Below are 13,150 nucleotides of genomic sequence, written 5' to 3' on the forward strand. Positions count from 1 at the left end.
TGGTAACATTAACATTAACAGGGCTGTTGTGCAAGAAGACACAAGCCGGGCGTTTCAGTTGCTCTTATGGAAATGTTTATGGAAATCTCTAATGGAAGTCGCCTAATGTGTGCTCCACAGAACAAAGGGAAATACCCGCGGTAATAGTGAGAGAGGGAAGACCAAACAAAAGAATGATAAACGCTTAATATCTGAAAACACAGCAACCCCGCTCTTATATTTCTTCCACGTGCACTACGCTGTACTTTCATGTTTTAGAAATGGCCCGACTGAACCGTTCGGTCTAATTTAGCCACGTCTTTGTTCTGAATGCCTTTGAAGTGGGCTAATCGTGCTCCTTACTTCCCCCCCCCCCAATTGCTAATCAAAGAAATTCCCCATGTTTACTCACTTATCCTCACATGCAGGACCACTCGCATGTGTCCATGTGCGCGCAGGGGGGGTCAAAAGTGCACGTCGCACCCAAAGGCTTCATTTTATTGGCCAGTTTGTGTTTTGTTTGAGTGCTTCTGAACTGTATATATGATATGAATATAACTCATGCCGGGGCTCCAGGCGTATGTGGAATCGTAATTTTTCTCTACCTCACTTCATCTTTTTTGGCAAATATCAGTAAGATTTATGAGCTATGCAGAGTTATGCCCTGTCTGTCCTTTGTTTTAAAGGTCATCTTTTCGATTTTTTTTTTGTACAGCTCTTTTGAATTTGGTTATGCATATCAACACATCTCAAATGCTTTAAAAAAGAAAAGAAAAAAGTTTTTATCTTGTTGCATTACGCTCTTATTTAAAATAAATAAGATTGATAAACGGACATGCCTTTGTGAGAGCAATGTGTTTTTGTTGTGTCTCTCACTCACTCACACACGCGCACACACACACACGCACACACACACACACACACTCCACACGCCACAGCAATACACCTGCCTGAATCTCTGCACCCGGCATCACTCCAGCAGAAACCTCCTTTTCATCTGAAAGGTCTGTGGTCGCTGCATCAGCCTCAACCGGGCGGGCGGTTGGGTGCAGGACACGCACACAGGTGTTGTGCCTCGAGCCCAGCGCTGCAACCACGATGGCAATCACAATGACGACGACGATGACTCAGCAGAATGCCGAGCAGACCACTTGACCCCCCACCCCGGTCCACCGTTAGGGAGTAACATCGGGCCTCCTCCAGAACGACGATGGGAGACGTTTACGGGGCTATTAAGCGTGAATCATAACTTTCCACTCATTTGCTGTGAACCTGCAGCACACAGAGGGGCTATTGTATGAGGTATTTATAGAGTGTGCTCTTTTGATGTCGCTCTCTAATTACTGCGATTACACGTTATTATTCCTTATTAGAACATCAACCAAATACCCCAAGTATTGGAGGGAATTATAGGACAATTTCTAAAATTACAAAAAGCTTTTTTTTTCCTCAAAGGGAGCAGAAATCAGCAATTGTTATTAAACTGTGAGATGAGCCAAGTGTTAGTACATTTCAGCCATAATAGAAGGGGTTAATGAGAATAAGGCTCAAAGGTTCTCCTCATGTAAAAGAGATAATCAACTTACATCTTTCACATCTATCTTGAAATCAAACATTGTCAATTATGTATAGCTGAAAGTTACTTTTAAACTTTTGATTTATTTTTAAATTTTAAACAGAAGAGCACATTCCCTTGACATGTGATAATAAATAATAAATAAAAAATGACATTTTCACAGGGGGGTGGGGGGGATTTTCACAAATCTGATCATTGCTTGAAAAAAAGAAAATAGAGTGAAACAGAAAATTATTTTCTTTTTCGCACTAAAAATATGAAAATGAAAATCATGTACTTTTAAAATGTGGTTATTTTCAATATTTTCCAATGAATTGATGGATCAAGTATTAATTGATAGGTTGAGATAATTATCACGCTTCTAAAGTTAAATATACTAATTAAAAACTCTCTGCATTGGCTGAAAAACACATTTTCACAAAGAAAACAAGGCTTTTAAAAAAAATTATTTTGGGAAATTCTTTAGATCTGTGGTTTTCACTGGACAGCTACAATATATTGTTGTCTATCTAATAACAGCATTATATTACCAATATAAACCTGTGCTTGTATCTTTATATTCATTTCCCCTCTTAAACAATAAGGTTGAAAACCTCCGTCCAGTGATACATAAATGCGTCAGCCGGCAGGTCAAACGAGTTCATATGCCGAGACTACTGACTCACTATATTAACCTCATATTATAATAGTGCAAATCAATATTTAACTTTATTCAACGTGAATGCTGTATTTAAAAAAAAAAAAGAAAAAAGAAAAAGCCAGGCTGGACCGGGGTTGAGATATTGAGGAACATAAAGGAAAAAGATGAGGATGGAGGGATGAGAAAGGGATAGTTTGCGGCCCCCGGGAGGCCGATCCCCCGCTGCTGCTGTTGTTGTTTTATAATGAACTCCTAAAGCCTTCATTTCCCTCCTACTCTGAGCAGAGGGGGGGCAGCGATGGGGGCTGCTGAGTCCACAGCCGGATTCGCACGCACAAGCCCCGAGGGCGGCTGCTTTGAGCGGGGGGGGGGGGGGGGGCAGTGTGCGAGCTCCTGTGTGTGTGTGTGTGTGTGTGTGTGTGTGTTTGAAACAGTCCTGACAGGAGACAGGTGAGGGCACAGAGTTGTTTTTTTTTTGCATACCTGCCTTGTGCACACCTGTGGTCACTTCAGCAGGAGTGCGTGTTTGTTGTCAGGTTTTCCTGTGCGGGCAGTCGGCCTGCAGGAGCTGCAGGAGCTGCTCCCCTCGTCCTGCTTCCCCTGAGACAATGTAGGGGGACGCTGGTGGTAACACCACCTGTCTGCGTGGGCCTGGTTCAGGTAAAGGTTACCGCGCCGCCGCAGCACACTGGGCTCTGATGGATGAAGATGAATTGGCGTGCCAATTGTTTTGGAGATATGTATTATACTTGCTTTGCTTGGCAAAAGAAATATACAATTAGTATTCAAAGCGACATACATAACTTTCAGGTTTATACATCACTCATTTGCGTAAGAGCAGGAGATGTTAACTGAAGCGTGGTAAGCTCGGTCGATACTTTGCTCAAGGACACAAAGCGCAATCCCGTCCTGTAATCGGAACCTCGGAGCCTCGGGTCAAACATCTAAACCCGACAAGACTTCCGCCTCTGAGGAGCGGTTGCTCAGATAGCATCAGTGCATCAGGGCCTAATCCCGAAAAAAACACAGCACCTCGACACGGCACGGGGAGGACATTAAATGATGAGGAGAAGGATGAGGAGCGGCATTGATTTGGTGCAGGAGAAGAGGGAACAGAGAGAGAGAGAGAGAGACAGAGAGACAGAGTTGTGAATACGGCATGGGGTAGGAATTTGGAATGTGAAATGACTAATGCAATTGCTCAACCCACAACAAGAACATGCACTGCCTAGAGCTATGACAAGGCTGAGTGCATACCTCTATGGGGGGGCCGAGCGCAGAGGCTCCGGACCGGGATGGTGGCTGAGCTCCTCACTACGGCCGTGGAGAAGGGGTCTCCTTGTGTGATGCTCAATGTTAAAATGATGGATTTTCACCTGACGACAGAGATTAGAGAAGAGTACAAATGTATTACTGTATGAATAGTGACGTAATCAAACAAATAAAACCTCTATTTCTAGAAGCGTCCTGTTGCGTCGATCAGAGCTGAAATGATTAGTCGATTGATTGATCAACAGAAAAATCTAGTCGGCTTTTATTTTGATAAGACTTCAGCTCTTGTTGATTTATAATTTATATTTGAGTGAAACAAAGAAACAAAGAAATGGTGCTTCCAGTTTAGCAGTCTCGAGTCTTTTTGTTAATACATGAGCTTCATATTTGTTATATTGTGTGCATTGTTCCATCCAAAAACAGCATGGATAACAGCATTTGTTTTATATCAAGAATGTCGCCACCATCATTTAGGACTTTATTTTATGCCAGTTATTCAAAAAACACAAACATCGGCAGGTTTTCTTTGACTTCTTCAACATTTAACAAAATATCTTTGTGTTTTGGAGTTATTAGAAATAATATTATAAACAAGCAATTTAAAATATGTCAGCTTGGGGCTTTAGGAAATTGGCTCAACAATAAAGGTCATGTTGGTCTCCACAACTGTTGGATGGATCGCCGTAACATTTCAAGCAGACATTCTTGGTCCCCAGATGATGAACCCTACGGACTTTGGTGACCTTATACAAGTTTGTGCAGAGTTCGCTGTGCAGTGCCACTTATTTTGCTGCAGACATTGACCACCTTGACCTTGAGAGATTGATGCCTACATTGTAAACAAGAAACTAAGCACAGACTCAATAAAAGATCAATAAATCATTGTCATCAGGGTCCTGTCAAACTGGAACTTAAAGAGTTTCCTGAGACCAAATAGACGCTGCAGGATTTTAATCTCTAAAGTTAGTTGAATGTCTCGTTTCCAAAAAAACGTATCGGACTCTGTCAGAAGCCGGATGAGACGGCTAAAATCAACACACGTGTCTTTTGTCTTTGACGCCTTCGGCACTAGAAACGATTGCTCAACAACGGGACCGAGGGGAGTTTACCTCTCCAGTTAGCAGTTAGTGTTCGACATGAACAACAGAGGAGCGAGGACGCATCCCCGAGGATGTTTCGGTCAGCGCGGAAAAGTTGACCATTTACTTGCTGCGTCATGCGCGTTAGGAAGTCAAGAGGCCCAACAACAATACCGACGTCCAAGCCAGAGTTGGCCAGATGTGGCCACGCTTAAATAGCCGCCACCGTCCCTTCAGCCACAGCTGAAGCAGCCAATTAGCAAATGCTAAGCATTTAGCTCAAAGCATCTCAGTGCCTCGGTGCAGCCCTGACGAGGTCACGCTGTTGCACGCAGTACGCATTCAATTAGGAAATACTACTTCCTCATAACACCTGCAACTTGAACTTTGATCCCCTTGCTCATATATCCGCCGTGCAAAGGATTGTGGGTCAGATTAGGCAGAAAAGGCCTGCTGGCTCGCATACTGCAAAATGCGACCAGATGCAGTCGTACATCCCGGGAACCTTTGACAGACTACATTTGACGTACCAAGCATACCGAATCTTTATCTGGCACGCTCAGTATTATGGTAGTATTGATATTGGAATGCACCGTTGTTGAGTTGTGAGACATTCTTTGGACCAAATGATGAATCGATGAATCAAAAAAACCTGAATCAACAGTCGCGGCTGCAGCTCTCCAACGTTCACCACCTGGTGCTGTGGCCTTCTCACCAGTTGACTGGTCACATCGACGAGTCGCCAGCTGGCTTTTTTTATTCAACAAAAGTGCATGAAATCCTAAATAAGATGTTTCCAAGAAACACACTTGTCAAGAGGAGCAAAGACCAAAACAGAAAACGGTTCAATGAGGGCTGAACACTCGAGGGATGTGGCTAAAGACGAAGCGCATAGTACAAGAGTGCGCGAGTGCTTGTGAATTGATTTAGCACAGCAAAGATGACACCCCCCCCCCCCCCCCACCCCCATCCCCCCACTGGGAAACTCCTGGGGGAGGCTGTTCCCATGCTGCTCCACAGAAACACCTGCAGCACAAACAGCAGGGTTTACATTGCAGCCGCTGCGATAGGGCACGATAAGACCTCGTGCACCTTCATAACTGCCTCCCTGTGCTCAATATGTGGTACTCCTCTGCCTTTCTCTCAGCTGCACACACACACACACACACACACACACACACACTCCTCTGACCTCCATTACAACCGAAACAAAACTTTCCCAGATCAACAATATCCGATGGAGAGAAAACACAGATAAAGGGGAAGAGCAATGTGTCCTCTCAGGCAGCAACAACTCTAGACAAAAAGAAGGAGGAGAACAAAAAAAGGCTGGAATGTCGTCTGTGATTATTTATTTATCTACAGGCTGCACAATTATTTCACTTCGAGTCCATTCAGCGATCTGACTCATTAAGTCGTCACTGTCATTCAAAGATGTGCAACGATGTGCCATTAGAGGTACGTTGAGCTCCGTTGAACCCCGCACACTTACGAGAGTGCGGTCGCAGGAAGCTGTCAGGCCCGGGGATGCCGAATGCGTGCCGTGTTGCTGTTTGCATTCCCGTCTCGGCTGAGCCCGTCATCCCACCGCAGGGCTGGACGGCATCTCTCATCCCCAGAGGTCTGAGTGTCACAGGTGGTATGGCCACAGGGCTGTGTATGTGTGTGTGTGTGTGTGTGTGTCTGACAGCTGTACGATCACGCTGAGCTCTCCGAGGTCAGACTAAATAAAGCTGGGAGGAAGAACAAGAGCGGGAAACGACGAGGCTGAGCTTCTCTTTTTTTTCCGCGGACGATAAATGAAAAAATGAAAATGAAATAAATAAGGCTAACATTAAAGGAAATCAGTAAATAAATACTATTTGTGTATCCAGACAACCGACAGCCACGGGCAGCTTATGAAACAACGAAAGGCCCCTGGACACAGACATGGAAAAGGGCCCCCACCTCTCCTACACGTATAGGAGCAAGAGAAAACATGTAGTGCACATCTCCTCATGGCTGCTCTGTGTCTTTGTAGTCATTTTGCATCTCTTTATGGTTATTTTGCATCTCTTTTTGGCCTTTTTGCATCTCTTTTTAGTCATTTTGTGTGTTTCTGTAGATTAGCATTTTTGTCCTTTTCAGAGTTGTCGTCATGGCCGTCTTGTGTGACTTGCAGCATCTCTTTGTGGTTGTTTTGCATCTCTACACAGCTGTTTCGTGTCTCTTTGTAGTTGTCTGTAGTGTCTTTGAAGTTGTTTTGCGTCTTTTTGCATCTCTTTAGGTGTGCCACCTGTCTGGCCCCGCCCCTCTGGACCATTTTCCCACCAGAACCCACTGAGACACTGAGCTTATGAGTTTCTCCTGTCATCTCTGACAGGCTCTCATTTGCTTTCATTCTGCGTCTCATCACGGCTTCAAAGACAAGTGGATCATCTCCCCTCGGGGGGGGGGGGGGGAGTGAGAAGATCTGTGTGCCTTCAAAAAATGACTGGCATCCAAAAAATTGTTGACCCAAGGCAGTTTTGGCTCCTCATAATTGGCTTCTTCACTCTGTCTGTCTGTCTTGGGCAATCATTGGAGAGTTATGATGTATTATATTCCCTGGAAAACATCATTAAATAGGTTGTGTCGAAGTGATTTAACAACGTATCATTTTCTCTTGATGAACAAAAGAGTTGAATAGAAGGGGGTAGTTACGCAGCACACTGAGTGCTTTCTTCCTCTCCCCGACTCTTGTTGTCTCACCGGGACCGGGAGACGGAGCCAGCACTTCTTTTTTTGGGGTTCCAGCCGAAGCCCCGAAAGGAGCGACGCACCAGGAAGGAGCATTCTTTGAGGATCCAGTGAGGCGGCCACCAAGGCCGCACAATCCTCTAACAGCATTTCTGCATCTGGAACCTGCATTCAAATATACTTCAAAATCTACAATAACATGTCCCACTTTACGTGTTTTATCATTACAAGAAATGATTACATGTAAAGCACTTAAGTACAAATTCGAGGTACTTGTACTTTATGATACTTTGTATATATATACAGTACTTCAATGCATCACAGAAATAAGAGTATGTTTTCACTCCACTTTTCAGATTAAGATTTTATATGTAAGCATGAGAACAGTTTCTAAAAATATACATTATAGATTAATCATTACTAGAAGAAGGTAGCACTCACTTGACAACATCTGACATCTGACTATGTTCATAAATCAATAATAATATATTAAAATAATATATTATATCGATAATAGGCCTATAGGATATTCACAATACTTTAATTGGGGCCATTGTGCATTTTGCATTTTTATACCTACATTTTTCTGTTAAGTGATATTTCTATTGCATTTTATTTATTATACATTATATATTTATTATTTATTTATTATTTATATAAGTTATTATTGTAGAGCTCTAATTCAAGGGGAAATAGCTAAAAACCTTGCAATACTGGATCTGAACCAACATTTTGTATCTAACTTTACAAAAAGATTAATTTAAATCCCTATAAGAAAACATACACCGCATGCACACAAACGGGACGTCGCTTCCTCGTGGAGGTAACAACCGGACTTTGCACCGTGTACATGCATTAAGCGACAAACTGGGCGTGACCGCGCGCGATCTCTCGGTCAGTCGGAGTGACGTGATCGTGCTCCACACCTGGAGAATGGATTCCAGTTTGCTCAGGTGTGGAGGAAAACCAGTAAGCTCATCTCATCCTTTCCTCAGGGCTGAAAGATAAAGGACAGACATGGAGAACCCCACGACCTTGAGAGAGAGAGAGAGAGAGGGAGGTAAATGTGCCTCATGTACTGTTTGGAAATGGTTTGAAGGGGGAGGCCTTGTCTCTCCCTCTCTCTGCTCTGAGCAACAGGTTAAAGCTGTGCACATCCAGCCACCGCCCCGGGGATGTGTTATGACAACCGAAAACGGTGAACTGCGAGAGCAAGAAGTGGCATGAACAGACCTCAAGGTTTTTCTGACATGTTGGGGTTGGGTGAAAAGGACCTCTGTTGAGAAGTGTCTAGCCTGAAGATACAACCATCAACTCAAGCACCATCAGGCAGCCGAGGGGAAAAACTGTCTGGGCCGACTTGTGATTGCTGCGCTGGATGAGGTAAACAAATACACAGCCACCACTGGCCAACGGGAGCTTGTGACAGCTCACTCCACTAATCAGGTTAGAGGACGCTTGGATCGGGTCTCATCGCGGGTTGATGGAGGGTTCTGGAGGAAGGTGATTGAGATGTGCTTTTGTGACGATGCCAGGCGAGCGCCCCCAGGATGCTTTTCTCTCCACTAAATCACCGAGGAACTGTTGGGAAATGGTCACAGCTTGTTCTGGGAAATCCAATCTCTCCACTTTCACACAGTCCTCGCATGTTCGCAAAAAAAACAAACCTCAGACATCCTCCCCACGGTGACTTTGATTGAAAAGTTTGATATCATTAGTTTCGGCGTCTCTGGCCGCAGGCAAGGAGGAAGCCTCCAGATGGACAGGCAGGAATATTCTGACACCTATCTGTGGAAAAAGAAAAGAGGATAGTCTTATTAGAATGAATCAGGGTGAGCTGACAAAAGCTCGCCCCGGGACATGTTTCACAGAGTCTTTCCTGTCACATGTCTACATGTCAACAGATTATGTTATATGCTCTCAAGAGTCTGTCTTGGGTTAGAGGGGAAAGGATCTCTGCTATCACACCTGTCAGCTACGCATTAGAGAATATCAAATATAATGGAAGACATAGCCTGCAGTCTGGATTAAAATGTGGGAAGTTTCACCATCGATGGAACAACCATGGGCGAAATGTTGACTTGTCCCCAGTGGGGTGTTGTTGAGAGCCACCGGGCCTGGATTCAGTGTCAGTGTCCTGGTTCACCTTACCGATGTAAAACCAAGAAGGTCAATTCATATAGTTAAAAACACACATGATGGGTTGGGGATTTGGTTTCTGACTGAGTGGTGTATCTAGTAGGTTGTGTTTCTTAAGCTTTTTAAACCAGCCAAAGATCGTTAATTAAAAGAAACAAGCCCATATCACAGTTTGCAGTCACAAGAGGGTAGTCACTAACTAACTATGGTATAAACGGCAGGTACAAAAACTTCAAAATGCTTTGCCTCGAAAAGAAATCTGAGAAATAGCCTCAATTTCAGTATCTAAAATTCGAGGCAGAGTGAGCGCTCCTCATTTACGCCCCTCTCTCTCTCTCTCTCTGGTGACGCGGCGCCACTTCCGCTTTCCTACTTCCGTACACAAACTGATGACGTGTACAGTCCACGACCGTTAGCTGGCTAGCCAGCTAGCTGAGCCACCTGTCAGAGCACAAAACAAAAGAGGAATCCAGAAGAGGAGTCAACCGACCAGAGAAGATGGAGACTCTTTACCACCAGACCAACAAGTGAGTGCGTTTCCGGTGTGGCGGAAAACTGTTACAAATCCCCCGCAGGCTAGCCGTAGCGCGCTAATAGCCTCATTAGTGACCATTTAGCTCTCCACGCGAGCAGCTCGTGGACGTTTGTAATGTTCATCTAACCATGTGTGTGTTTTTTAATTGTTTATTATTATCCTGAATTAGGCAAATCCAGGAGGTGCAGTCGTACATGGGAGATCTGGAGAAGACTGACCGTGAGTCGGTGCACTGTGAGTAGACACGTGATTTAAACTCTGTGTAAGATGTGTTTCTTCGGGTCTGTGGTGACAGGAGGGGAAGTGGGTGTGGGTGTGGGTGTGGGTGTGGGTGTGGGTGTGGGTGTGGGTGTGGGTGTGGGCTCAATCAGTCGAGAGCCCGGCTGGTGCCACGACAGGAAGGGGCAGGAATGGGTGCAGTGGCAGCGAACTGGGAGGGCTTCTTCCAGATAATGGTGGGAGCCAGGCAGCAGACACCCCTGACTCTCTTCCTCCTCCCCTTCCCACGTTATGACGTTAACATGTGTTTGAACCCAGAGGAGGATGCAGCATGCTAAGTCTATATGTGGCTTCCTTCCCGTAGTTATATCAAATTAATCATCTCCTCTTGTTTGTGTGTGTCCCTTTTCTCATTATTCAAGTGTTAGAGAATGAGCTGCTGGCCAGAATCGACCAGATCTTCACCCAATTAGAACGCCTGGAGATCCTGGCCAGCAAGGAGCCGCCAAACCGCCGCCAGAACGCCAAAGTGTGAGTCCTCGAGGGGAGTCGGTTGACGGTTGACCCTGAAGCCTCAGAGCTGGCAGGGTGAGCCGTATCTGGCAGAGGGTGGTAGGGTGGCGATGTGGCTCTGTGAAAACATTTACTCAGCAGCCCCGTCATCGCCGGCATTCCTGCTGCTTTGGGCAAAGCCTCGTTTCTGAGCTGGGTAAACAGGCCCGGAGGGACACCGTGCACCTCGTCACCACATCACACCTCTGATGTTAGTCAAGCTCTCGTTGGGGTCTGAGTGAAGCCAAGGAGAGGCTGTGAGAGACCCTTCATTCCAACCCCATGAGATGCGAGGGGAAAGAAATGTTCTCATCGGCCACGACAATCAGGAAGTGTTCGAACTCCGTGTACGATGTGGTGCAATGATGTTTAGTTATGAAAGATGTCGAGGAGGTGAATGGGAGAATGTTTACCTCCACTTCATATTAAAAGGTGAATCAACAGTTCCACCGTTTCCTTTGCGTTCCCTCAGACGAGTGGACCAGCTGAAGTACGATGTCCAACACCTTCGGACCGCTCTGCAGAATTTTCAGCACCGACGCTACGCCAGAGAGGCCCAGGACCGAGAGAGGGAGGAACTCATGAGCCGGACCTTCACGACCAACGTAGGTCAAATTTACCTCGTAAACCGCGTAATTATTGCTGCTCCAAAGCTCAGGTCGGTTGGAGGGAAGGTGGCACTTTATTAGGTATGAATCCAACATGCAGAGGTCCAAGTCTTCTGATTAAAAAGAGGGTTGGTACAAATGTGATAGGCCTCCGTGAACTTTGAGTCTCTGTCTGGTTGTCACGCTGGCTGGTTTATCAGGATAAAATACACATGTCTCGAGTTGAACGTGGAATAAAAAATACAAATAAAATGTTTGTTCTTGTCCGATAGGACGCCGATACCTCCATACCCATGGATGAGACCCTGCAGTTAAACTCCAACTTGCACAACGCACACAGAGGCATGGATGACATCCTGTGCAGCGGCAGTGGCATCCTCAACGGTCTCCGAGACCAGAGATCTACACTGAAGGTGCGTGCGTATGATTTAATACAAGACCCCGTTTTGCCAAATTAAAACCCCTCAAAATACGAGTGTAGGGAGGTGGAGAGAAGCTGTAACCATAATAGTACAAAAATCACGATTCAAGAGCTCATTTGTGTATAATGATCAGTAATTTCTACCCCTGATAGGAGGGTTCATTCCCTGGATAGTTACGGGTTAAATTGCACGCTCCCTGACCCGGTTCTCTGGCGTTGACGTTGATCACAATAGTCTTATTGTTGCTCAGCTGGAGGGTGAGTCTGGTTTCCAGGGAGGAGATGGTCTTCCTGGTTTTGCTCTGGGCCTCCTCTTATCAGGGTGCGTCCGTGTTTATCAGCCCGCTTGTCTAGCTGCGAGAAAAAAACCCTCTGACGGAGCGGCGTGTCAGGGGAGGGCGTTGGCGTGCAACCTCTCTCGAAAATCCACCAAATTAGTTTGGATAATTGCAATGCGTTCACGTGAAGCCAAAACACTGATCTATCTATAATTTAACGCGTGATCTTCCCTCCGCTCGGCACAGGGGACCCACAAGAAGATGCTGGACGTGGCCAACATGTTGGGGCTGTCCAACACGGTGATGAGACTGATCGAAAGGCGAGCCACCACGGATAAGTTGATCATGGTCGGAGGCATGCTGGCGACCTGCGTCTTCATGTTCCTGGTGGTCCGGTACCTGGGCTGACCGGCCACTGAGATCAGTCGTGGACATTTCTGCAGCGCGGCGTCCCTCATGATATGAAAAGTGGCAGAATGGATCTTTGGTTCTGTACAAATCGTGTCATTAGTTTGTTTACCACCATTTAAATTATGTTTGGCACTTTTTGCAAAATGGTAACGGTTGATGAAGAGAGTCATAAGTCAGTATTTTATTCCACTTGAAGCTCCGATAGAGCAGTGAACTTTGATAACTGCTCTCCTCAAGATTACAGATCCAGAATCTAGTCTCTCAAATCCACTCGGACTGTAAATCACTCTCGACTGTTTCTGGAAAAAAACAAACTGAATTATTCTCAGATTCTTCCTCCAGTGACCAGCTGTCTGTTTTGTCATTCTGCCTACTTTGTTCATAGAGAAATAGAAATACTCACAATGCTCCATGTTTCTTTACATTTTAACTCTGTTAGTCCCCAAAGAATCGTTTGTTTGTTCTGATTTGTATCATTTCTGAATAATTTCTCTTGGCTTTAAGCTTTGGTCTGTCTCACTATGTGAGTGACTTAACTCTTGATAGAATAAAACATGTTTCATTTCCTCCGTAACTTCCTCAAATCTTTCTGCTGGTATCGGGTTGTCAACGCTGGTTCCACAAGACTATTCAGGGCAACAAGGGCGCCATCTAGGGTTCAATCTGTGTCACTGTCCCCTCCAGATGGAGCGAGAGTTGTTAGATGAAATGTTGCGGTATGAA

General features: G+C 45.3%; 1 protein-coding gene across 1 annotated transcript; it reads left to right on the forward strand.

Moving 5' to 3' along the window:
• The first annotated feature begins 9,776 nt into the window (after nt 1–9,776).
• gosr2 (golgi SNAP receptor complex member 2) lies at nt 9,777–13,001 on the forward strand. The gene is made up of 6 exons (XM_034538664.1): nt 9,777–9,930; nt 10,108–10,172; nt 10,580–10,688; nt 11,182–11,314; nt 11,590–11,730; nt 12,263–13,001. Exons 1-6 carry the CDS (start codon nt 9,902–9,904, stop codon nt 12,422–12,424), a joined length of 639 nt encoding a protein of 212 aa, XP_034394555.1. The 5' UTR covers nt 9,777–9,901; the 3' UTR covers nt 12,425–13,001.
• Nucleotides 13,002–13,150: the final 149 nt, after the last annotated feature.

The sequence above is a fragment of the Cyclopterus lumpus genome, chromosome 8, assembly GCF_009769545.1.
Source record: "Cyclopterus lumpus isolate fCycLum1 chromosome 8, fCycLum1.pri, whole genome shotgun sequence".
NCBI lineage: Eukaryota > Metazoa > Chordata > Actinopteri > Perciformes > Cyclopteridae > Cyclopterus > Cyclopterus lumpus.

Coding starts and splice junctions, on each gene's coding strand:
- gosr2 (XM_034538664.1), top strand. CDS start 9,902: ATGGAGACTCTTTACCACCAGACCAACAA. Junction 9,931..10,107: donor CTTTACCACCAGACCAACAA/GTGAGTGCGTTT, acceptor ATCCTGAATTAG/GCAAATCCAGGAGGTGCAGT. Junction 10,173..10,579: donor TGACCGTGAGTCGGTGCACT/GTGAGTAGACAC, acceptor TCATTATTCAAG/TGTTAGAGAATGAGCTGCTG.